Genomic DNA, 27,146 nt, shown 5'->3' on the forward strand with positions numbered 1-27,146 from the left:
GCAAAACTCCTGCTGCATGATCATTTCATCATGGTAAGAAGACAATTCCCCCTGCTTTCCAGAAGTCATGTGATGAGGTCCTAAACCAAGGCTTGCTTTCTGGGTTTGAAGGCATGGAACCAGAGATTGCAGCAACTATAAATACTTTGTATTTTAGAGAAAAATCTGAATAAAAGAGCTATGTCTTTGTGCCTCAGAATAATCTCTGAGTAACTAGCACCCATAAAGTTTGCTTATTCTTGTAACTATCATCATTGGTTTTCTGTATATGGTCTGGTGTTAGTTCCTCTCAGGCTGGATCTGCAATGCTATATAATCTAGTGTCTGATCCCAGACTTTCTGCTTTGAACTGGTTTACATGAGTCTACACTGCCATATATCCCAGTTCAAAGCAGATAATCTGGAATCAGAAAGTGGATTATATGGCAATGTAGATCTAGCTTCAGTATTTCAGGGTTTTGAGGCATTAATGTCTCAAAGCAATGTTAAGAGCAGTCAAAGGTCCCTCTTTCCAAGTGCCCTAGTAAAATACTAACATTGAGGGAGATAACGGAGAATATTTTGTAACAAAGGATCACACTTTTATTGAAACTATTTAAGACACAGAGTACAAATGAATACAGAATTTAAAAATAGCCCCTCAAAGGTGGCTCACAGTGCAAAAACCCCCACAAACATAAAACAATCATTTCAAATAATTAAAAAGGTTTTAACAGGTTCTTTTTGCTTCCTTAAAGCCAAGGTAGAAAACACACATTTATAAATAAAAAAGTTCAGGTTTGTTATCTCCTTTTAAACAAGTGGAGTATAGAGAAAGGAGTATTGAAAGAACACAGTAAAAGAGATTCTCGTCTGGTGCCTAGGCTCATGGGACATGCTGAGTAAACATGGCTTATTCCTAAAATTGCTGCCGCATGCATCACTATCTGTGATTTACAGCAGATTAGCTTCATTTATAAGCAGCCCAGCTCCAGAATATTATATACAAAACAATACAGGTTTTTGGATAAAAAGGAAGGAAAAAAACCCAGTCCAGACAACAGTACCTTTAGGATCACATGACAGCTATTCTCCTTTTATTATGTTTTTTAAAGATTTAAAATACTGAATACAAGAAGACACTGAATAATGTCTGGTTTATAGCTCCCAACATTATTCCCAGTTTGTTTGTTTGTTTGTTTGTTTGTAGGAAGAAATATCTTAATTTTGGATCACTGGAATGAAAGGAAAAGCTAACAGTTCTAACAGTTAGATGAACATTCAACAAAAGAGAAAAAGGTTATATAGTCAAGACAAGGAAGTGGAAAATAGCAAAACACCCATAGCACCAGTAACATATACAACTTGCTGGAGTTAACCCAGCACAGTTTCCAAAAGCATAGACTGTGTTTTTCTAGAAAAAAATGGGAGGCCATTTTGTCTCATTCAGGTGCATTGGTACTTAAACATTCTCTTTTCTAACAATTCTCCTTGAAATGAAAAACAGAATGTTATAAGAACAAAACTGAAATCACACTGCTCAAGATACATTTTCAGAAAGCAGGGAGTTTTTTTTAATGAATTTTGCCTTCTGAGATGGTCCTATGTTCTTAAACAGACTTTTGCCATGTATTTTAATACATTAAAATTGCACGTGCACATTAAAAGTGAACAGAAGTGTGTCAGTTTCAGCAACTGCATGCATTTATCTTTCTCCACCCTGTAGGCATCTAGTTAGGCTTTTCTAAAAGGGCAAAGGGAACATCCACAACAAAGACAAAAACATTTGCATGCATTTCAAAACAACAGGTATAGCTTGATGACATCTGACTCTCCTACAGGTTTGTAACAGATTATTTAACATGGTGTGCCCAAGTCAATTCTCTATGATAAAAAATAGAGTGCTATGACCAAAGGTGAGTAGCTCTAGATCATTCTTTTAGACGGAAACATTTCCCTTAAGCATAAAGTGTACGTTCCTCCTGCTTCTTCAGCCACAGATTTCTTTGGATGGAAAACCAGGGCACAAAGAATTTCATGAGAGTCAAGCTGTTTTGGGAAACTGACATTCTGAAGACATTAGCCCTCAAAGATATTCCAAGTTATGGGTGTAAGTGGGAAAATAAAGGGTATATTATCAAACTTTCAAAAACAACATGTCTCTTCATCCACTTAATTTGTATTGCATCTTTCCCATCTGAAAAAAAATCATCCACATTTTGATCTTCCATAATCACCACATTCTTTGCCATACTACTACTTTTTTAGGAGCTTTGGTCAAGATACGTGGTATAATGTTAGCCCATAGCTCTTTGCATGTCTACATACTCAAGACCACTCAAAACTACAATTCTTGTTCACTCTTGTTCATTCTTATTATTTTCCCACTTTGATCCATACAAGTATACAGTACCCTTTTAAAAAAACACTTTGATGAGAACTAGCTACTGGAAACCCTGCTTTGACACTAATGTGGTATTTATTTGATACTGCCTTTCATCCTGGACATTTCCTGATGAATCATTACTAGGTAACTACTGCAGTATTAATAGTACTGAGGTATAGTCAAACAATTCTTTTTAATTTTGCTGTTTCAATACCAAGTACCTCCATCTCTCTTTATTTTTGCCACACAACAAGGTAACTGTTGGAATATGACTCTTACCTGAGTATATTTATGTGTGTCCCAGAACAGGAAAGTTTCCTGAGCACTAGACACTTCACAGTCTCAATGTGAACAGAGAAAGGTATTCTGCCTACTAACATATGCAAAGAAAAACCACTCTAATTTTCACATGATATATGTCAAAGGAATACCTTTCAGATGCAGTAAACAAATGCCTTTGCGACACACACCATGTCCTGACCCTTTTCATGTTCACTCATGGATGGAAAGAACTAGCAGAATCTACATTCTAGTGAGTGTGTTTTAACTGCCATTCAAGCATATTCAGAGAAATATTTGACCAAGACAGCTAGAAACATCTAGGAGGGACACATTAAAAAGTACAAAAGACATTCTAAATCCCAGCCTTGGAGCAGTCAGCTGGCCGGCCAGCCTAAAGAAGAGGGCTGCTCTGCAGGCCACTCAGCACTGGAGCATTACAAAATGTGAGCTGGATAAGAAGCTACACTGCAGGATGCCAGCCCTGTAGTGCAGTGAAAGACAAAGCTCACACAACAGCTTCAAAAGTGCAAGTGGAAAAAGCTATTCAGAAAGCACTAGATCAGCCATGTTCGATGACGACACTGACAACAGTAGATGGAGCTGTTCTCAGACCGGGAGAAGCAGCAATACAAACTTATTGGTCAGTCATTTTTTAAAACACGTTGTCACTATCACTTGTTTGGGTTCATGGTAAGACTGACAGTTCAGTAAACTGGCACTTGTGCAATCACCCAAGCAGAGCAAGATTAAAAATAAGGGTATAGTAAATGAGGAAAAATGCTTGTACGTCCCTTCTAGGAAGCCAGTTAATTTCCTTTTCTGATAAGCAGAAAAGTAACAGCCAGTTCATTCTTATTTAATTTGAAAATAGAAATGGACTAATTGGATATTACTAACCACAATAACATTCCATGCAGTCTCATTTCAATAGGGCACTCACACAGAATTTTTTTCCCAAAGATTCATTATGGAAGAAGAAATGGAGATAATTGCACATCATACAATATGTAGTTCTAGGGCCGTTCACACTTAATTTGGTAATTTCTGGTTTTAGTTATGGAGAAAAACAGAAGGGTCCTGCTATTGGGATATTAGGTACCTGTTATGCAATATTTAAGAACTACCAAGCTCGCTTCATTGTTTAGATTCATATAAATTGAAATTAAAATTGTAAATAAAACCTGTAGACATGTTGTCATAAATACAACCTTTTCCCAAATTCCCCAAAGTCTGATATTAATATTAAGAGGACACCATACATCTGCAATTGAACAAAACTACTAATAAGAACTTGAGAACAGGTGGTGAAAATACTTCAATTATTTTGGAAGTATTTTGTGCCTGAAAAGAGACCATGTTTTCTATAAAACCTGAAAAATTCTCAACAGTTTCTATAAAAAAAATCAATTCCTTTTGCCAATAGCCTTGTAACAGATCTCCAAAGCTTAGTTCAAAGGGTATATTGTCCTGTGGAAGCAGCAAATACAGGTAAAGCATAGGTTTTCTTTTAAAATAATAATAATAAAAATCAAAGCTAAGAAAACAAAAATGTAAAATACATAAAAAATAAAAAAACACCCTATGCATGATAAATCCAGATATAAGGGAGTAAAATCCAGCATGGCAGGCTTCACCATAAATAGTTCAATGTTCCTGCCAACTAGTCTATTAATACGTTTATTGTAACAAAACTTGTCTCTTATGACAGAATGTGGGAAAGATGCAGATGTAGATGTAGGTTATAAAATGCATGTGGAAGTTTAGGACAACAGTCACCAAATAAATTAATAAATAAAAGATTTAACAATCTGTACAGGCATCAAGACAATGCGGTAGAGGACTGGCTGGTGTCATCTTGATCTTCTTCTGTGACATCAAGGTTTTAGGATTGGGCCGCAGTTTGTTTGATCCTGTAAGTTTATTCTTAAAAACCAAATATTGTGGCAGGAACACTCTAAAAAGAAGTGGGCACTGAAAAATTAGTACCGTGACCAGCACATATCTGAAAACAGAAGCTTGGTAAGAACTGCTTCTTGTATAAAAACAAAGCATTCCTCCAAGTCTTCCACCATGAATCTGCCCAATGGTTTTTCCTGTGTGGCTATCAGTGTGTTTATGGGCCTTAGAACTTCTCTTTACAGTTTTTTATCCATACGTCGTTCAACAGCTTGTAGCAACAGTTCCGAATATTGTTCCAACAAAGCAAGGGTTTGCTCATCTCCAAAATGCCGAGGACTGGATAAAGCTGAACCACTGCCTTCATTCAGGGGCATTACAACTGCATCTTGTGGCTTCACCAGTGCTTCTTTTTCCCCTTGAAGGTCTTTTCCATCCTTTAGAGAATCTAGTTCTTTCTTCATCACAGAGAAAGTATCTGTCAGAAGACCAGCAATTTCATCTTTGTCAGCTGAAGTCCCCATGTCTGTAGAAACCTACAAATAGGTCATGGTAATAATGGAAAGAGAGAGAAAAACACTTTTTCTTTACAATCTACCTTTACAATCTACCCTACCTACCTTGAAGGATTGTATCTGATACATCTAAAAACTATCACACCCATTGCTGTCTGATCAAGAGTTTGGAGTCAGAGTATAGATCTCTGAAGCTCTGGATCCAAATCGAGAGTTTGGCTGAACTGGAATAGATTCATTGCTATTAACTTTAAGCTATCAAGATAGAGGTACCCAATTTTTTATATGGGAACATGGCTAGAAACCTCCTTCCCTAGGTTTTACATGAGTTGTAGAGTAGCTGCACTGTTCCTCATTCATTTCAAGCTAACTCTCTGAATTAAGGGAAACAAAACTATTAGTTTGTTAAGCACATTCTCCCAAGTCTAGTTTTGTGGGCCTCAGATGTCAAAAAATGTTTTCAAAATGTTTTCAAAATGTTTTTGTTCTAAAATGGCCCCAAAGGCAATCTTGGGACTGTAGAAAGCATTTCCACCCTGTGTGGAGACCCCAGACAATAACTATTTTTTTCAGAAATTGTTTTTAAAAGCCCTTTTTTGTCCTGAAATGCCTCTAAAATATCCACTATGGAATGAAAGATGCACTTCCACTACATTTTGTGCTCTCCCATAGCAATTTTAAACCCAGGTAAGGCCTTTTAAAAAAAGAAGCAAGCAAGAAATCACTACTGATCACTTTCTGTTATTAAAAAGATCTTTTCTGGGCCTAGAAAGACCCATAAAAGCCCTTCAGATATTGTGAAATTATGCCCTAATGCCCCAAAGAGAACATTTGGAGTAAAACAATGTTTAAATTGCTTTTGCAAGATCAAGTGTAGCTGTTTAAGTTTTACTGGCAGGCTAATATGGCTTTCTAGAACCTCACATCTTCCCAACCTTTCCCTAAATATTTGGCAAAGTTTGTAACTGAGAGGAAATGTGGTACTAAACTGATCTGCTGATCAGTGAGTCATAATACAAATCCTTATGGCTTATCAACAGGGGACTCTTACTGCAGTTACATCTCATTTATAAAGACACACATGCAAAAAACAAGCACAGCTGTCTGCCCCTAAATGGAAAGTTAAAGGAAATGTTTCTGTCTTGTTTAATATAGTATTTACAATTGAACTGATTAGCTGCAATGAAGAGATGACTTACCATATGGTACAGATGGATGGCCTTACGCATGCTGTCTTGAAGCTCAGATACAACGTGCCTGCAATGCTCCACACTGACAGAAGAACCTCCTGTGATGGAAGGAGATAGGATAGAGACATGCTAACACAAATAGTAAACAATGGACACAGCATCACCCCAGCCCCACTGTCTTGCTAGGTAACAACAAATTTATGTAGCATTTTAGAGGAACATTGACTAGAATGCGATTTGACTGATGAGACTGTTTTATTGTTTTAATTCTTGCTGATGTATTGTTTTAATTGTGATTTATAATTAATTGTGGTTTTACTATTGTAATTGTTTGTATTGGCATTGCATCGGTGCCCAACATAAGGCATTGAATCTTGCCATTATTTATGTGTAAACTGCTTTGAGTCCCCCCAAGGGTGAGAAAGACGATATATAAATACTGTAAATAAATAAACACTGCTGGAAACGGAGCCACTTCATGCACAATTGCAGTAATTGTACAAAAATGACTTTTTAAAAATATATTTCTTTTTGCAAATGATCTTCAGGTCATTCATCATGTTAAATAGGCCACTCCACTCTATTCACATGCATAATTCTGAGGAGCCACCTTTTTGCAAATATTCTGGCTTCCTAATTTTTAACTCTGAATTGAAACAAGGAATTAATGAAATCAATTTGTCCAAGATAACATCATAGCTTTACAATGAATCCTGTTCAAAATAAGATTTCTCTTGATGAAGGCCTGTATTGGGAGTTTTCCTACAGTTCCATGTTATAAGAACTGAATTAATGAAATTGCCTGGAATGGAAGTGGGAAGTGAAGCCAGGTGTCATCATCACTTGCAATGAGCGCATATTTGGGGGTACAGCAGCATTTCCTGAATTCAGAGAAGGCTAAGCATTGCATTTCTTTTGTCAGACAGAATTTTGGATTTGCCTCCTAGCGAGAAGGTATACACAAAACAATGATACAAATAAAAATAGTTTACAAAAGTCAAATTCAACTGTAAATTTAATTAGGAAAATAGAGTGCTATATTTATGAGAAATTTGGGAAATGTTGGCCTAAGCATTACATTTAACTTGGGCAACATAATAGTGTGTTTCTTTACACTGCAGTCTTATTGGGATGAGAAGGAAGTTTCTGCAGAAGTATATTTTGGTGTCCTTCATGAATGAGAGGCAGACCATTTTGCCTTCTTAGCTGCTGTACCTTTAACCCAACAGGGGTTAGCACATAAAGGCTGACATATACAGAGACAGGTATTGTGTCCTGATGATTATCAAATCACATGAGAAAACTACTGAAAATTCACGTCCTAAATACCAAATGAAAATAGAGAACTACATGCTTCTGAATATGGCAGAATGAATAGAAGGAGAAGGGTTGATTTGGTATTTTGTATGTGAAGTAGAAAAGGAGAAAAAAAGGTTAATGGCACCAGTTAATATCTGATCCACATATTTTTCCTGATAACTTATATAGTGTGAATACAACAGCTTGTGCTATATCTTGCTTATTATTATTTCCAGTTTAGAATATTAATTCTTCTTTTTGTATCATGATTGCTATATTAAGAATAGCAAAAGCCTGTGTGCTCATCAACAGATGATTTGCTAAAGTTATTTAAGTTCTGTAAATTCTTGAATGAATTAACTTCAAGGCTTCTGAGGAAGTGAGAAGGCATTTGTAAATATGAATATCAGATGGCTGTTGTGGTAACATACTTCACATTCCGAAGTATTTTCCTTCAGGTATTTCAATGCAAACCGTCGTGGAATATTGTGTGCACTTTTGGTAGATGGAAAAAGACTGAGAGCAGCTATGTTAGGTAACTTTGCATCAAAGTTACATGCAAGCATGTGCCAAAGTTACATGCAAGCCAACAGCAGAGCAGAAAATAAGAACTCAGTCCCATTCTGATAGTCACATTAACAGATTTAGGCTATTATTTGCAAAACTGCATACACTAAAGCCTGACACACCAAAACAGCAATTTTAATATGAAGTGTTAACACTATTTTGTGATAATACATTAGGAGAATCTTTCTCTAAAGTTGATATTTATCTTTTTTTTAGCAAAATTGTGATGTTTTATTAATTAGGAGGTTTTTTCCATAATGTGTTACAAATGTATTTTATCACTTATTATTTGCCTTCATAGTAAAATGGTAGCTTTTTTAAAAAAAATAATGAACTTCTCTCAATTTCTCCTCCATGACTTATTTATTTCGCATCTTGATTTATGAAGGAGAGGAAATGCAGATCAATATTTTATTTTAAGAAAGTGTTAGCCTCCCCATTCTAACAGGCCATTTTAATGCAAGTTTCAGTATAAATTAGTTCAAATCGTTGGGATAGCATGTGAGACAGTCTCCCCATGACCAAATTTGAGAAAAGTGGGAGCTTACACCCATTTGTTGTGTAGACATAAACTGTTTTCTTCATAATAATCGTTACACAGCTTTTACAAAATGTAAGCTGTTCTGGCCAAGAGTGCCATTTTTAAATGTACATTTAAACAAAACTTGCAGCTCTTAATTCAATCACTATATTGAGATAATTTATGCCATTAAATTCAATGAAAAGAAAGGCTGCTACCTTAAAACAGAAAAATTAAGCACCACTGGACACAGTTTTCCTTCCCCAATGTACAAAATGACTTTACAGTTATTATGTGTCTACTCTCGTGCTATTTTTACTTGCCTCTTGCAAGTAGAAAAAAAAGTGTAAACCACAACATTTGCATGCACCAACACAGAAGACAAGACAGACTGGGGGACAGAAATTGGGGGGACAGAATAAACAAGATGAATGCCAGGCTGAAATGTCGTCTCACCATTGAAATGATGGCTTATAGAACGAGACAGGTGCAGACAGGACGAGACAGGCCAGAAGCTGGACGTAAAGAAATGTGATGGAAGTGTGAAGCGGTTCAGAAAGACAGGAGACAGAAGGGGAAAGAAGATTAGAGATGGATATCCGTGCACACCTGAGTCCTGCGCTATGGCTCCAAGAGCCGTGGGAGACCTCAGCTCACTTGGTTCAAAAGAGCAAAGCTCATGCAGGTTGTCTGGCACACAACAAGGGCTTGCAACACTCTCGCTGCATCCTGTTGGTTGTTGTTCTGGAGATTTTTGATGCAGACCATCTGAAAACTCCTTTGGCTTGGGATTAGGACCCATTAGCTCAGGTTGGACTTTGGTCCGCAATGACATCTGGTTCTCCTTTGAAGTGTGCATAGAGGGACTTGCTGGGCTAGCTTTAGGCACTGATGCCTGGATTTCCAACTTGGAGGGCCATTCTTCAGTGAACAAACATTTCTTTCTACCAACGCCAGCAGGTGACTTGGGAGACTCTGACTCTAGCAATGTTTTTGATCTGGCAGTTGGTGAGAAAGAAGCCAATGTTGGTCTGTCAGGTAGAGGTTTGGGGATGTCAAGGATCAAATGGCCACGGTTAGAGGCTAACTTGCTGTGAAAGGACTTGGGTGATGAAGAGCTTGTGCTCTGCTGAAGAGCAGGCTTCCCTGGACCACTTTCTTTCATAGGTGGCTTGTTCTTCTCAGTGTCCACTAAAGGACTTAAGAGTGTCTTCTCGGATACTTGTGGGCTGACCTTCACCTCAGTCAGGTTCTCTGAAGAGTCACCAAAGCACAGATTTTCACCCACAGATACGCTACGGGACATCTTAGCCATGAAGCTAGTAGTGGGGCTCATGTAAGACTTTGGTTTTGTAGCTTTGCTGTCTTTGGCTTGAAGAGAATTGGAGCCATCCATCTTCAACAGAGTTGTAGACATATTCCGATAGTTATTGGGCCTTGGATCCTTTTCACCTACCATGAGTGTCTGAGGACGCTGCCTGGCAGAAGGCATCGACCCTGGAACCTTATCTGTAGAAATGGAAGAAATAAATGCACAGAACCGGTATGGTGCAATTTGTGCAGGCAGAATAAAAGCAGGTCCAGCGTTTAATAATGCTTATTATTTCATTCAGGTTCCAGAAGAAGACCAATGTTCTAAGAATAATTTTGAACAACTACCTTTTCTTCTAGATACCCTTCTTCTAAACACAATTGTCTAGATTTCTATTTTTTTTCAGGTCAGGAGCGACTTGACAAACTGCAAGTTGCTTCCGGTGTGAGAGAATTGGCCGTCTGCAAGGACGTTGCCCAGGGAATGCCCAGATGTTTTACCATCCTATGAATGGCTCCTAACATGTCCGTGCATGAGAAACTGGAGCTGAAAGATGGGAGCTCACCTCGCTCCTCAGATTTGAATCACCGACCTTTCAGTCAGCAGTCCTACTGGCACAAGGGTTTAACTCATTGCACCACCGGGGGGACAAATGAAACCTAATTGAAACCAGACTAGAGATAATATGACATGTTATTGGCTCTTTCACATTGTGTGATAGGGAGCATGAAACACACCAGAAATCCTTGCAGATGTAGCAAATATCTGCAATAAAATTTGCCATCACACAGCAACTAACCTAGTAACAAGAGTGTTAGTAAATTATATATGAAGTGTGCCCATTTGAGTACTTTTTACTTACTTACTTAGGCGATCCCTCGTTGGACGAGTAAGATGGTCTTCCATTATGGATTTCCTTGTGGGTCCGTAGGTGGCTGTGGAGCCCTATTCTTGCTCTGCATCTTCTTCCGCAGTGAGGGCATTGGTTTCCAGGTGGAAGGCGTTCCCGGTCGGGGTTGGCTTGACGCGCCTTCCTCCTGGCACGTTTCTCTCTTTCACCCTCCACTCGTGCCTCCTCGAATTCTGCAGCACTGCTGGTCACAGCTGTCCTCCAGCTGGAGCGCTCAAGGGCCAGGGCTTCCCAGTTCTCGGTGTCTATGCCAGAGTTTTTAAGGTTGGCTTTCAGCCCATCTTTAAATCTCTTTTCCTGTCCACCAACGTTCCGTTTTCCGTTCTTAAGTTCGGAGTAGAGCAACTGCTTTGGGAGACGGTGGTCAGGCATCCGGACAACGTGGCCGGCCCAGCGGAGTTGATGTTGGAGGACCATCGCTTCAATGCTGGTGGTCCTTGCTTCTTCCAGCACACTGACGTTTGTCCGCTTGTCTTCCCAGGAGATTTGCAGGATTTTCCGGAGGCAGCGCTGATGGAATCGTTCCAGGAGTTGCATATGACGTCTGTAGACTGTCCACGTCTCACAGGCATATAGCAGGGTTGGGAGGACAATGGCTTTATAGACAAGCACCTTGGTCTCCCTACGGATGTCCCGGTCCTCAAACACTCTTTGCTTCATTCTGGAAAATGCTGCACTTGCAGAGCTCAGGCGGTGTTGTATTTCGGCGTCGATGTTGACTTTGGTGGAGAGGTGGCTGCCAAGGTAGCGGAAATGGTCCACATTTTCTAATGTGACACCATTAAGCTGTATTACTGGCATTGGAGAGGGATTGGCTGGCGACTGCTGGAACAGCACCTTGGTTTTCTCAATGTTCAGTGACAGGCCGAGCTTCTCGTATGCTTCTGCGAAGGTGTTTAGAGTGGCTTGTAGGTCTTCTTCTGAATGCGCACAGACGACATTGTCATCAGCATACTGGAGTTCTATAACAGATGTTGTTGTAACCTTGGTTTTGGCTTTCAGTCTGCTGAGGTTGAATAGCTTGCCATCTGTCCGATAGATTATTTCCACTCCGGTGGGAAGCTTCCCATCAACAAGGTGAAGTATCATAGCGATGAAGATGGAGAATAGAGTTGGGGCGATAACACATCCCTGTTTGACACCGGATTCCACCTTAAATGGGTCACTTTGGGAGCCACTGCTGTCCAAAACTGTTGCCATCATGTCATCATGGAGGAGCCGCAGGATGTTCACAAATTTGTTAGGGCACCCGATTTTGTGGAGGATGGTCCAGAGAGCGCTGCGATTCACTGTGTCAAATGCCTTTGCAAGGTCGATGAATGCCATGTACAGGGGTTGGTTTTGTTCCCTGCATTTTTCTTGGAGCTGTCGTGCAGTGAAGATCATGTCCACGGTTCCTCTGGAGGGGCGGAAGCCGTTCTGGGATTCTGGGAGGGTGTCTTCTGAGAGGGGCAGAAGGCGGTTTGCAAGGATTCTTGCGAGGATTTTCCCAGCGGAGGTTAGAAGGGAGATACCTCGATAGTTTCCGCAGTCTGTTCTTTCCCCTTTTTTGAAGAGGGTGATGATGGTGGCGTCCTTGAAATCTGCTGGGATTTTCTCGGTCACCCACACTTTTTCTATGAGCTGGTGGAGTTGGTGTGTTAGCTCAGGTCCTCCCTCTTTAAAGATTTCAGCAGGGATCCCATCTGGTCCACTGGCTTTGTTATTCTTCTGTTGGCTGATGGCATTGCTGACTTCTTCCAAACTAGGCAGTGCTGCAAGCTCATCCCTGGTTTGTTGTTGTGGGATTTGTGAGAGGACCTCGTCGGCCACATTGGAGCTGCGGTTCAGGAGGCTTTGGTAGTGTTCTTTCCAACGTAGTGCAATTGAGTTTTGGTCCTTCAGGAGTTTGGTTCCATCTGATGAGCGTAGAGGCTGTATGCCATGGTTTCTTGGTCCATAGATGACCTTTGTGGCTTTGAAGAATCCCTGAGCATTATGGGTATCTGCCAGGTGTTGGATTTCTTCGGCCTTCTTTGTCCACCAGATGTTCTTGAGTTCTCTTGTCCTTCTTTGGACCTCAGCTTTTGCACTAGCATAGATCTTTTTCTTAACAGCACAGTTGATGTCTCTCTGCCATGCTTGGAAGGCTTTCCTTTTCTTGTCAATTAGCTGTTGGATCTCGATGTCATTTTCATCAAACCAGTCTTGATGTTTCTTGGCTTGGTATCCAATAGTTTCTTCGCAGGCTTGGATGATGGAGGTCTTCAGTTTGTTCCAATGTTCCTCAACATTTTCGGGGTGTTCTGTGGGTAGATGGTCCTTGAGTGCTGTTTGGAGATGGGCTCGTCTGGAGGGCTCCTGAAGGGCTTGGGTGTTCATTTTGCGCCTTGTCTTCCTTCCTTGGAGTCTGCGCTTGGGGGCGATCTTGATAGCCATCGAGGATCGAATTAGCCTGTGGTCAGTCCAGCAGTCGTCAGCACCTATCATGGCTCTTGTGAGGAGCACGTCACGGCGGTCTCTGGCGCGTGTGATTACATAGTCTAAGAGGTGCCAATGCTTTGACCGGGGGTGCTTCCATGATGTCTTGAACTTGTTTTTCTGGCGGAAGAGCGTATTGGTGATGACAAGGTTGTGCTCCGCACATTTGGTGAGAAGCAGGATGCCATTTGAGTTGCTGTTTCCAACCCCGTCTTTTCCTATGGTGCCTGGCCACAGGTCGAAGTCTCGCCCGACTCTTGCATTGAAGTCCCCCAGGAGAATGATTTTGTCCTCCTTAGGTATCCCCGATAGGACGGTGTCCAGCTGACAGTAGAATTTCTCCTTGATGTCTTCATCAGCGTCTAGTGTTGGTGCATAGGCACTTATGATGGTTGCCCGTTGGTTTTTGGCAAGATCAACTCGGAGGGTGGAGAGACGTTCGTTGATACCAGTGGGTGCTTCGGACAGATGTTTCATCAGATCATTTCTTATAGCGAAGCCAACTCCGTGCATTCTTTGGTCTTCTTTGGGCAGTCCCTTCCAGAAGAAGGTGTAGCCTCCTTTTTCTTCTTTCAGCTGTCCCTCTCCTGCTCTCCGGGTCTCCTGAAGGGCTGCTATGTCGATGTTGAAGCGTCCCAGCTCCCTTGCGATGATGGCAGTTCTGCGTTCGGGGCGTTCACTGCCACTGTTGTCCATCAGAGTCCGTACGTTCCACGTACCGAAGTTCATTTTTCTTTTTTGGCCGCAGGGTGGTGACCCCACTGGACGCGGCAGTCCAGTCAGGGATGAGTGAGGCAGACTATGTTTGGGGCACCTTTTCTAGCCCCCTCCCCATGTGGGGTGAGCAGAGTGGGTCCTCAATAGGGCTGCTCAGTCGTGGATACAGCTGCCGAACTACTCAACTGCCTCGGACCTTGAGGTAGAACGACTGAGTCCGTACCCACCGCCCATGTGCCAGTCTGTGACTAGGGGCTTCCAGATTTCACAGTCCTGCCCCCGTCGCCACTCGCTGATCGCCATGGGACTTTGGTTGGTTGGTTTTTATTTTCTGTGGAAGACGCCTGTGCGTGGATTTTTTTAATGTGTGGAGGTCAGTGCACAACTGATCAACACACAGACTTCACAGAGTGAGGTTCCACTGGTGATGTAGTTTAACACAATGACCGTGGCTTCTCAGTCTGTTGCAGCCTTCTTCCGCCTTCGCAGCCGTTGTAACATGTGCCATGTTATCCTCCGCCTGCTCCGCCGTTGAGGTCTTTGGGTCTTCGGACTGTGCTTGGTCTGGGACCTCCCCCGCAGCCACTCCTGGGAGTGCACGACTCCAGTTGTTGTGCCTACAGGTTCATCGGAACACGCAAGCCCCCTCACCACGACAAGGTGACAGTCCATCGAGGGGGGCCCATTTGAGTAATGCAAAGTACTCAAATGTACTTGCAGAATCACACTTATGCTACATCTGAGAGAGAACCACTACAAATGTCTTCCATACAACTGCATTAACATTAATAGCAATCCCATGACTTCTGATTACTGGCGAACTTCTTTATCATTGCTCTAATATTTCTAACAATTTGGAACAATAGCTGTTTTATTAGGGAAGCAAATGAAGACTTCATCTCACTCTCAATGGTGGGAATTAGAAATTCATTCTGTTATGTGTGTTTCCAGCTCAAGGCACCTCTGAGACATAAAGGTACCTGTATGCTGCTATGCTAATTGTGTTTCTGGATTGACAGTTGATTGGTTTCATCTCCAAAGCAAGGAGCCCATTGCACTTAACTATTTCATCACAATATCAAGTTATTTCCTTACCATTATGAACAAGATCATGAACTGATTGAGACTTTCTCATCACCAATTCCCCATCAGTATCTGGGAAGGTCCTAACAGGTCTTCCAGCAACTCTGCTGATTTCAAGAAAAGGTTTTCTCTTTCTCTGCATATAAAGTGATCTGAAGGAATGGCCATCATTTTGAAAGATGCCGTTCTCTAGGGCCGAGTTCTGGCTATCAATCCCATTTTTTACCAGACCTGGAGAAACATGTCTTGACCAAGCAAGCCCTTCGCTGGGTTTTCGATCCAGTATGAGATTTGATGAAGAAAGTGATAGCTGTCTGTAGAGGGGAAAAAACAGAACAGGGTATTTTATATCCTGCAAATCCTTCAACCAATGAAAAGCAAAAGATAACCAATACTATTTAGCTGATTCATAAAACCACAGACAACTTTTATGATCAAAATCTTTCTACATAAATATTTTCCCCTTGGATGTAACAGAATGGTGAGTAGGGGAACAAGCACTTATCATGCATAGGACAATGATACTGGACACAAGGATTTCGTGAAAAAGGAAAGGAGGAGAGGCTCTAGTGAGGGAAGATATGTTACAGTTAGAAACAGGGTAAGTTCCTTTGAATTCAATATACTAAAGTCCTTCAACTTAGTATAACGTTAGATCTCTTTTGTCCACGTGATACATTTGCCTGCTTTCCAAGACCATGCAATGAAAAATGGTCATCCTCTTCTATCTGAAAACTAGAATATTAGAAGTAACGTGAAGATTTTGGAATGCAGTTATATATAACCTGTATGTACTGCTCTTTTGATACTATGCCAAAAAAGTAAAACCAACTGCTCAGAAAAACCTAAGATAAATAAACACCCCTTTCCAATACACCTCTCAGCCCAATTACGTGGAACAGGTTTCTGTTTTGAGATATAAAATTCACATACAGAGTGGAGCTTAGTCAGCCAAATAAAATGTTGCTAATGTAATGAAACCATATTAAAGTTGATCAGTAAATGGAAGTGACTGGTATGTTTTTCACTGTCCAAGTTGAATGAAATGCAAAAATACAATTAAATGCATAAATGGTGAATAACACCTTGATCAAACATAGGGCAGCCCACCCTTCCCATGTCAATCTACTAAAACAAAGGCATAAAGAAGATGGGGAGGTTTTTTTAAAATATAAAAACATGTCTTTTTGCTGAGATGCACCAAGATAAAAAAAAGTTCATGATCAGAAGTTGACTTTTTGAGACAAAGCAAGGCCAGGCCAGGCCACCCAGCATTAATGAAATGTGGAACCCTACCTGAGTGCTGGGGACTGGGACAGAAAACGAGAAGAAATACTGTTCTCTGTTCTTTCCAAAGTCCTATACTGTCCACCTGGAATTTCAAGAAAAAAACATGTTCCAGTTAGTTCAAAAGAGAAACTAGCCCTGTAGCATGTCCTTTAGAACATTTTCTGGTTTACTCCTTTCAGGAAGATAGTGCAAATCCTTAATGTATTCGCATGAGACTTACGCCTATACATACTGTCCCAAAAGTAAACTCTAGTGGATTCAATTGAGTTTATTTTCAAATAGTTATACAGAGAGTTGCAGACATAACATGCAATTTCTCCGAATATATTATCGTATGCTCTTGTTTTCGCCCACATGGAAATTTAGCATATGTTGAGAAACCATAATAAAAAACAGATTTTAAAAAGCTTAGAAAAAATATGTAATGTACTAAAAGTAAACCTCTAATCCCTGTAGCTCCATACTACTTATTTTGACTAGCAGTAATTGTAAAGCCTGGAGAAGCCAGGATTTGAACTAGGGCCACTGAGCTACAGTCATTCACTGTGTTTGCCTCTCTGCTTAAAAATTCTCTTCCTGTTTAGAATAAATTTTCTTACAGTTCAGTAGTCTTTTTGTTTACCAGTGCTTCTCTCCTAATTCTACAGATTATTAAATCTGAGAGAATCTCTTAACTCAAACCAGTATAGTATGAATCTCTGCTGTGTATAGTAAATACATGTAAATTTTATGAGAATTTTTACAGCTCATAGATTTTACATTTATTTGCCCTCTTGTTTCAGAGCTTATCTTCTCTCACACACTGCATCCAATGTAATGAGCTCTAGTGCACAACATTTATTGTCATTATCATGAGAGAAGCCTCCCACAAGGATGGTAAAAAATCAAAGCATCCAGGCATCCCCTGGGCAACGTCCTTTCAGACGGCCTATTCTCTCACACCCGAAGTGACTTGCAGTTTCTCAAGTTGCTCCTGATACGAAAAAAAAGTCATTATAGATTTAGCAAATTTTTAAGGTAGTAAAAGGTTTGGGTTTGTTTTTGTTTTGTTTTGGTTTTTGTATTTTCATTATTAGTTTATGAAAACACTCAATTTTGGTTTCCTTGCCTTTTGTCAAATCATTTTATCTCTCCCTTTATTTTTTATCCATTTCAAAACACTGGGATTTTTTTGTTTTGTTTTCCTGCATGGACATTTGTATATACTCCCTATAAGGTATCATTAATATATGTGCATGACTACATGCATTTTGAATGCATCTTGACCACACTTGACTAAAATGTGTTTATGCTTGTTTTTCATGTATCTTGTTTTTAAAATGCAACTCACATTTCAGAACAGTATGCATGATGCTGTGCACACAAAATATATCATAAGCCTGCAGATTTCTGGTATGTTCTATCTTACAGTGTTTCATGGAGAGGTAAAAAAAATGATAATTTCTGCAAGAATATATTTCTGTCCTGGCCTGCAATTCCACATAGTAATTGGGGGACTATCCCATCTTCTACAAACAAGTGACTACATTTCTAATGGTTCCTGGTGCAAGCAGCTTATTTTGCACCTATACCAAATACAAGCATTTCCCCCAGATACACAAAAGAAAAATAAAGCAATTTTTCCCAGTCAGACAGAATCCTTTCAGAAAGACTTGATTACTCAGTTACCAGACTGCAAAACATAAACAGGCTCCTCATTTATTTTCTTATCCTGTGAGAGAGGTGCAACAGATGGAAGCACTGGTTTTAAGAAAAGTCATTGAGAAACATTATTAAATAGCAGCCACGTCACTAGTTTTGCAAGTGTACCCTTGTCACTGTCACCAGCCAGAGTCTCAAAATGCTGCTTGAGGAACTTCTCTTGATCTGGAGTCCTGGGTGCATTTCCCTCCAACAGACCAGGGCTTACGTCCTCTTCATCTTCTTCTCCCACCTGTTCATCCAAGTCTGAAGTACCATCCACGCTGAGAGGTTCTGTGCTCTCAGAATCTATAGTGAAAAATGCAATACATAGGACTATTTATTTATTTATTTATTTATTTATTTAACCATATTTATAACCCTCCCTTCTCAACCCCGAAGGGGACTCAAGGTGACTTTACATATAGGCAACAATTTAAATTAGAATGAGAATTAATACACATTAAAACACTGAAAAACATTTATAGAAGATATTCCATAGCTAGGACCTGAAACTAAACATTGCCATCTCCAGACATGGAGGTGTGGGGAGGGGTGAATGAACTTGGAGACTATGGCAGGAAAAAAAAAATCCCTTTTCCTTGCCTGCCTCCAGAACGTGTAATTAGTTAAGTCTATGTCCCATGGAATGAGTGCAAGCAGGTATACATTCTCCTCACTTTATTAACATTACAATCTTGTGAAGTTGATCACAGTGAGGGAATGATTGGTCCAAAGTAATAAATGCATTTCCCTGCACAGACAAGACTAGAACCTGACTCTCCCAAGTTCCAGCCCAATCTTTGAAGTAGGAAACTTTCCCAGGTTTCATGTTCAAGAATTGAGTCATTAGTGAACAGAAAACAGCTAATTTAAATACATGTCAGACAAGATGTCTAGTATCCTAACTGACCAATGTTGCACTGAAACAAATATATGCCTTTTCATTCATGGTAGTTTTGAAACATCTGCCTAGCAACAGCCCATGACAATGTATAATAAATCATAGGAGGATACTGCAGATATATTAGCCAAACATGAAATAGCAGTCTTAAGTCACAATGGAAAATTATGAAGTAGTATGTTTCAAATATATATTTCATTTTTATTTCTTTGTGTATTTCTTTAGCTCTGTATGAGTGGGGTTTTTAGAATGGAGAGTAGGCTACAAACCCAAGTGAATAAACAGTTTAAATCTCTCACCTTCATTTGGACTGGATAGCCGACTGCTACTGTAATCCATGGAGCAGGCGCTGTCCGGACTGTGTTTATCTGGGCAACCACTGTTCTGGTAGCCTCTACCTAGTTTCCCATGGGGAAGAGCTTTTACCTGGAATTCACTATGAGAGAGGGGAAGAACACACTATGAGAATGACAGGTTTCCTTTATATCTTTCACACACATATATATCTATATTTTAAATGTATAAAACTCTTAAAGAACTTACTTGTACTAATAAATTCCCACTATTACAAACTGTTTTAAAAGCCGAAGCCCTTTTCACCATTTATGCAACCTTTTGCATTTCATAGAGATTGGACAGTAATGTTTTTACTTTTTCACCCACTTTCTGGGTTGTCAGTTTCATTTTAAAAAACAAACATTCAAATGCTGATTCTTGTTCACTATGTCATTATGCACTGGCTACACTTTCCGAACAGCAGGGCATTTGATGACTTGGGTTTTTGGAGGGCTCTCTTCCATAGTCTATGGCAAGGGTTCTCAAACCTTTTAAGCTGCAGAGCCCTTTTTGAGGCTACACTTTTCCCAACACTGCAGGAGAACATTCAGACTGGTTGAACAATACTATACATGTTCTGGATGTTCCTCAGAGACAAAAAAAAATCTTGAGTTTAAGAGTCATATCAGTGCAGAGTCAGGGGCAATAACACTGGCTATGCATGTATTGCTATGTCCCTTAGAGATAAGTAGGCAAAGTTTATTTGTAAAAAAAACAAAAGTAGTTTAAAATTCCCATACATCTCCATAATAATTGCTCTTGGACTCAGCTCAGTCCAAAATATACAGTCTTTCACCTAAGTTTTCCTTAGCTGCAAGGGTCTTTATATTTTAGGAAAGGGATGATTATTGAACTGAATTCAAGCACTAAGAATTGATAGGTATGTCATACAGATGGGTGTATCATTTATTCTAATTGTGCAGTAGCATGCATGTTCAGTGAGTACTGCATCCATTGTACTTCCAAGAGCCAGCTAGTGCTCCTTTCCTTGTGTTCTAACAGCTTCAAGAGAGGACAATTCTGTTTGTTTAAATATTTTAATGAGAATACCAAAAGCACAAAGGCAGAAATTGCAAAAATAGGAATAGGATGAGGGGTAAATTAGTTCGCTCATGTTTCTTTTTCTTTTCTTTCTTTTATTTTTACAAAAAAAGTCCTCTTGAATGCAACCACTTGTGTTGCTGCTTCTAGAGCTTACAAACAGAACATTATATACAAGGCAAGGGAAGGAAGTAAAATAGTTGCAATGAAATTGGTTCAGAGGAGGAAACAGGGATTGCTTTGTGAGGATGACACTGGTGGAACCAGACTTGGGAAGAAAGTCTCTCCTCCTTCTCCAGTACTTTTGTTACCACATGACTTTGTCATGTTCCTGGGAGCAAAGCTTGTGAACAAGCTCTAGCAATTTCAACCAGACAAGGGTGAAAGGGGTGACGAAACAAAGAGGATAAGAAATCCACAAGACATTCATCCAAGGAGAAATTAGCTACTGGATATTTTAATGACCCTTGGCTTATTATATGAGTATTCTACAAATTAGGTCATAGAATCCTCAATGACATTTAAGATGTAGCTGACAGTAGCTTCAGCCAAATCAAGCCAAATCAATAGACCGTCAGAATACAAGGAGCGAAACAATGTATGTAGCTTAAATCAATGTTATGTTTGACCTGCTAATGTCTGTAGGATGCATCTCATCCTGCTCTGGGTAGATCACGCATTCCTCGCTCTCGGAAGGTTCCAGCTCCTGAGGGAAAATTCCACCTTCACAGGATAGCAGCCGAATTACTTGGGGTCGAACACAAGGCTGGTTTTCTTGGGGAGCTGAGGAGTTTCCAACCTAATACATCAATTCAGAAGCAAAGCTTGTTATCTTTATTTCAGTTAAGCAACATACAAGAATATCATCATATAGAAGTTAAAAACTATCACAAGTAACATGATTTAGGAAAGGGATGATCTGCTCTATTGCCTTTATTGTCACATTAGACCACTGCTTCTGTTTAAAAAAAACCCTTATTTATTCCTTCTTTTAAATTCATATAGGCACAGCAAATGTTGAAATGAGAATTCTTAAAAGATCAACTGAAAACCAATGGTATTACCAACAAAATACCTTTGTACTACAATCTGCTTTCACTGGGCTTCATTACTTTTGCACCCCAACCAGGAATCCAAAAGTAGTAATAAAACAATTCATTGTGAAAAGTACATATAAAAAGGAAAAGTCACCATAAGAAATAAAGAAGGCAAAATCCAATAGGTAGTGGGAAAAATAGTCAACAAGTAATAAGCCAAACCAAACTGGCAACAGGAAAAGACAAACAGTCCAAATCTGTTCCATAAAACAAAGTACAGGAAAAGCAGAATCAAAACATGAGTATAAATCCAGGAAAACAAGAATCATAACATGAATATGAATGCAAAAGCAAGACTATAGAAACTTCTTAAACATGCATCTAAACTCCCAAGATCTTAGACTCAACATTTAGATCAGTGTTGCCTCATCTAAATTCTAACGGGAATAATTCTCTGATTTGAGGTCCGTTCAATGCCTGCGACCTTGCCTACCTTGCCTGTGAGATTTCTCACACTGCTGGTTCACAGAGTTTTTGTGACCGTCTTAATTTGCTTGCTACTTCCCTAAGATGAAGTCTGAGATTTCTGTTAAGTGCAGGTGTGCTTTCGGGTGAACTTTCTCACCCATCCAATTCTTTATCTGGGGTTGCTATGAGACAACAAGGGGAAAAGCTTCCGCCAGCCAGTGTATCTCCCTGTCTGCTGGATCTGAGGCAGTTTCACTTTCAAGCCCATTCTCACAGACAGGATCTAACATCACCTCATTGAAAAACCCATCCACTCTCCCAGGCCCTGGAATAACAATCCCCTGATTGTCATAAGCGACTTAACCACAACAATTACAGAAGTTGACCCTGCCTGCCCCTCATGTATAACCAATGGAGCCTCTTATCTCTTCCACTGAAAATAGGAACTCCTTACATTCTTGGCATGCAGAGGGAGATCAGGACGCTCTTCTTGGTCATCTCCATTGCTGGTTTGGGAAAGAGAATCGTGGCTGGCAGACCGAGAGACCGAGAAAGATTCCAACTGGCGTAAATCAAGCATGGATTTTACTGTCATCTCTATAGTGCTTGTTGGCTGGGACCAACGACTACGCTGCCGAGGTGCCTTGCTCATGGTGGCCTCTGAACATTCAATCATTGCAATTTCTTTTGCCTAAAAGAAAAAAAGACAGAAATAGTTTAAAAGGGCAAGCAAGCTCTCAATGACAGTCCACACTCTGTTAACTTGGACACAATTGAAAGCCTAATAAAAAGCACATCTCGTACCTTAAAGACAATGCCCAGCACAATAAAATCAGATCAAAAGGAAATGGCGCACAATAATGTGCACAGACAGCAAAACAAATGCAACAGGTAAGTGAATCCTCTTGATAAACTCTCAGCCGATTTATTATTTAGAAACTACAGAATATCTACAAAGATATTGCAAGGAAGTGTTGTGTATCTTAAAACAGGTTAGGTTTTGTATGTGCATTGAAAACTCACCCTTCTCATTTCCCAGTGGGACAGGCTTCTTGAAAAAGAAAGATCTGGATCTAGGAGATAAAATTAAAAAAACACAAATGTTCGACTCAAACTTGTTTTGGTTTTTGTTGTCACATCGCCAAAGCTCCCCATACCCACAACACTAGATATCCACTCCAATCCCTCATTATTATTTTTTTTGTAAAAGCTTTGACTATTAAAGGAAAGCCACAACCAAATGAAAGTGAACCATTATGTACTCCTGGTGTAAGCTTTTACATACAGTAAGAGTACATAATTGTAGAAGGCTGGGGAGCTACATTAGATCCCCAAGAGATCATCCAGAGCTGTCCACCTCCCACATAACCAAAGAAACCCCCACATTTTCCCTCCCAAATGTTCTCCATAGACTTAGGGGCCCTGTGTTCCAAGGACAGGCTGTTTTAACAACAAGAAGTGACTGGAATAATTTTCCATTCACTTTCTGGTTTTGTCAGCCTTCTCCTAGGCCTAATATAACCCAGGGTGGGGCACAACTGTAGCAATATGCCTCACATGCCTCTTAAACCCCATCTACACTGCCATATAAAATCCAGATTATCTGCTTTGAACTGGATTATATGGCAATGTAGACTCATATAATACAGTTCAAATAAAATAATCTGAGTTATCTGCTTTGATAATCTGGATTATATGGCAGTGTAAAATACACTTGTTATTCTGGAAAAATCCATTTTCCAATCCCTGGGGGTCATGGGTTACACTGTGCCCACCTCTGATGCAGCACTAAAGAGACAAATGTTCTGCTCTTGGAAAGTGAATTATATAAGAGAATGGACACATTCCAGGGAATTAATAAGTGTTCTGCTTAGAATATTTATATTTTTTCTAGTGGAAGTGGCTAAAGAAATTAAACTTCACATCTGAGTTTAGCAAACACCTATATGATCAGTTTGAATGTGTGCACTTTCAAGAGGATAATTCCATAAACTCATTCTTCTAACTTTTTTCCACATCCAAGTATGACTCATCATTATGTGGTATATGTGAATTATTCCCAGGGCACAAGTGTTGGAAAGAACTAGCAGTACAAGGGTATACTTTGCAATCATTTTAAAAATCACAGTGCTTTGTGTATTGGCACCACAAATTACAACAAGCTGTTCATATGTACTGCTGGCCCGCAGTATTCTAGGGCTGCGCATGGTATGAGGCATTTCTGTATTTCCAAGTGGCTATGCAAATCTGTTGTAAACCTCCTCTCCTCTCTATGTTACATTCCCCATCTCCCCATTCTTCCTTCTAGGACCCACTTTCCTTCTCCTTTATACCTGAATCTCTTTCAGCATTGCAGTTGGTCTGCATCGGAAAAGACTGCAATCCTTGTAACTCGTCTTCTTCATTCCCTTCATCTTCCCCCTCTTTGTCACTGTCTGATGAAAGCGGCGGTACAGATGAGAGGGCTGATGCTGATTCATGCCTAGAAAAATAATATACACTAATGTGGATGTTTTGTTTAGATTTATATTATTATAGAATTTTGTCTGATTACATGTATTTTAACTTATTGATGTCAGGTTTAATTTGCTTATGTTAGGTTTTAATTTGATGTTAAGCTTTAATGTTATATGTGGGGGTTTTCTGAGATTTTATGTTAGTGACGTGTGTTTTATGTAGGCATTGAATGTTTGCCATTGTTATGCTGGAATCCGCCCTGAGTCCCCTCAGGGGGATAGGGCAGAATACAAATAAAGTTGTTGTTGTTGTTGTTGTTGTTATATAAAACGAATATTAACATTACTTAGACATAGTGGGGAAATATTCTGGGTCAATTTGGAAATTATTTGCAGTAATATTTAATCAAGGATACCCCAACTTCTACCTCAAAGAATCTTTCCAGGTTTGAAAGAAGTGGTTGCACATAATATACCTTAGGGCTGGGCGGTTTCGTTAGTTAATTTCGTAATTCGTTATTAATTCGTTATTTTTTTTGATAACGAAGCGATATTGAACCATTCAGGAGCAACTAAAAAACGAAACAAATTTTTCCAATTCGTTTCGTAATTTTTTCAAAATTGTTTCGTAATTGTTTCGAAATTGTTTCGTTATTATTTCGTTATTATTTCCGTATGTCTGGTGCAAGTTTTATAGTCGTTGTTTGTTTTATCAGTGATAAAAAAAATTATCACACCAACAGTCAACAACAGAGGGAGAGGGAAGCTTCAGAAGTTCCCCCTGTCCCATTTGGAGGGTTTTTTAGCGTATTGCGCAATCGCGTCCGCCATTAACGAATCGATTCGTTATTGTTTCGAAATTGTTTCGTAATTTCTGAAATTTCGTAAATATCGAACTTTTTAAAAGAAAAATTTCGGAATTCTTTTAAATAACGAAACGCAAAAACCCCCTAAAAACGAATCGAGTTTAGAAACAAATTTTTCCGTGGTTGGACAGCCCTAATATACCTATATCCATCACTAGTATGTCCCTGTCCATATCATGTTTCTTTTTCAAAAGGCATAATTGAGAGACAAGAATATTGTATATGGAGAGTTATAATAATAAATAATAAACTTTATTTATATCCCACCCCCTCTCCACAAGGAGAGGCTTGTCAGAAGCTTATTTGCTAGAGGGAAACCACTACTTGTAGATAGTTTAAAACATGGACTCCAGGACATAAAGCCTGGGTGGCTACAGAAGAAACAAAATTTATCTCTGTCCCAATCAATAATGTGCACATCAGGTTCTCTGAACATTGAAAAATTCTTGGGAAATTATGTATTACAAGCAAAACTGACACTGGAGGACAAGTTTTCAAACTGTACAAATTATTAATGGGTATACAATTCATTTAACAGATCTAGATTAGCATAGAAGAGGGATCTCACAATACCAATTCCTGAAAGGATGGAACAGGATATGGTCTTCCCCATCTTACATGCCAATCTCAGCTTTAAGGAGAGAAAATACTTTAAAAGTTGTGCCCAAATGACATTACACTTCCTGGAAACTAAATCATATCATGAAACTGCTATTCCCACTTTGTTGGTCCACACGTGTGGGTACAGGGTATAAAAGAACAAGACAAGTATACAAAGACACAATAAACATAAATCCCTATCCTAACACTCCTGTCATAGTTAACTAAAGTACATCTAAGCACTTAAAACTTGTTTGAGTAATAAACTTGGTAAAATCGGATTAAATTAAGTAAGTTCATCACCATGGCAAGAGAAATAGGTATTAACACAATTCAAGCCATTAAATTAAGTAATGATTTGGTATTGATATTAATATTCCAAAGAGACAATCACAATTTACCAAACAAAAATATGACTATTTCTAGAAGCGATGCATTTTGAAATAGCTCAGAGGTGGAAACATCTGGATACACTTTCAATAGAAAGCTAGCTGAAGATAGATTGGCAATTTCTCATATACCTTTAAGGATTGAAGGAGCCAGAATGCTTTTATTTCACCTGGCGTCTATTTATTTCCTTTTTGACAAAGGGCCAAACGTACTGGAACATGCTATGAAAATACTGAGGTTTTGGAGATACACATTTAATTGAGACTGACAGAAACAATGTCCTTATTAGATCACCTGCTCAGTTGTGGCTATTGTTCTATGTTGTTATTTGTTCATTAGGGTATCGACATTAATTTTTTTAAAAAACAACAACATTGTGAGTGGTTTATAAAGGCTAAAATGTATCACAAAAGTCTGTTCCAATAGTGAACACAGCTAGTTTAAATGGTAGAGCAGGCAAAGAGAAAGGAACTCGTTGCTATGGCATCAGGATACCCTTTTTGAAAGCACAGAAGCACACATTGCAGATAATCATTAGCAATAAACTCATTCAAATCTCCTTAATCAAGAGATTCCTATTACCACCACCAATCAGCAAAATATAAGACAATGATGAAGCAAAGTTAAAGCTTTTTTGAAGTCTCATCATATTTCAGTGCTAATGTGATATAAACAATTCATTATCTCCTAAAGAAATCTATGGCTTTTCATTTAAATAAGACCCTAGTAATTTATTTTCATCCTTTAATTCTATCATTAAAGTGTAGTACAAAAACATCACACATGTTTGTGAGGTGCACAAAGGCACTGAGGAAGAAGAGAAGTCAAATCCTTCAGTCATAGAAAGAACTACAGAACCCTGGCACCATATTTCCATGGTATTCTCCATTTATTATTCTGAAACAGAGCCAAAGAGTATCATAGATCTACAATCAAATGGGATGAACTAGGAATTCCTGGCA

The 27,146-nt window shown here is 39.4% G+C and overlaps 1 protein-coding gene across 3 annotated transcripts in view; it reads right to left on the bottom strand.

Moving 5' to 3' along the window:
* Positions 1-4,035: 4,035 nt before the first annotated feature.
* The window catches only part of MAPKBP1 (mitogen-activated protein kinase binding protein 1), a 139,409-nt gene continuing 116,298 nt past the window's right edge, over positions 4,036-27,146 (bottom strand). Inside the window, exons 21-31 of one of the 3 annotated variants that reach the window (XM_060760807.2) lie at positions 24,206-24,354; positions 22,896-22,945; positions 22,327-22,563; positions 20,997-21,166; positions 19,290-19,426; positions 18,216-18,395; positions 16,413-16,488; positions 15,129-15,430; positions 9,091-10,143; positions 6,258-6,346; positions 4,036-5,079 (exon numbers count right to left, since the gene is read on the bottom strand). In XM_060760807.2, the coding sequence (XP_060616790.2) occupies positions 4,783-5,079; positions 6,258-6,346; positions 9,091-10,143; positions 15,129-15,430; positions 16,413-16,488; positions 18,216-18,395; positions 19,290-19,426; positions 20,997-21,166; positions 22,327-22,563; positions 22,896-22,945; positions 24,206-24,354 (2,740 nt within the window). In that variant the 3' untranslated portion in view covers positions 4,036-4,782. The remainder of the gene's footprint in view (positions 5,080-6,257; positions 6,347-9,090; positions 10,144-15,128; positions 15,431-16,412; positions 16,489-18,215; positions 18,396-19,289; positions 19,427-20,996; positions 21,167-22,326; positions 22,564-22,895; positions 22,946-24,205; positions 24,355-27,146) is intronic. The other 2 variants (XM_060760814.2, XM_060760816.2) reach the window with 2 other exon arrangements.

Source organism: Anolis sagrei, chromosome 1 (assembly GCF_037176765.1).
Source record: "Anolis sagrei isolate rAnoSag1 chromosome 1, rAnoSag1.mat, whole genome shotgun sequence".
NCBI lineage: Eukaryota > Metazoa > Chordata > Lepidosauria > Squamata > Dactyloidae > Anolis > Anolis sagrei.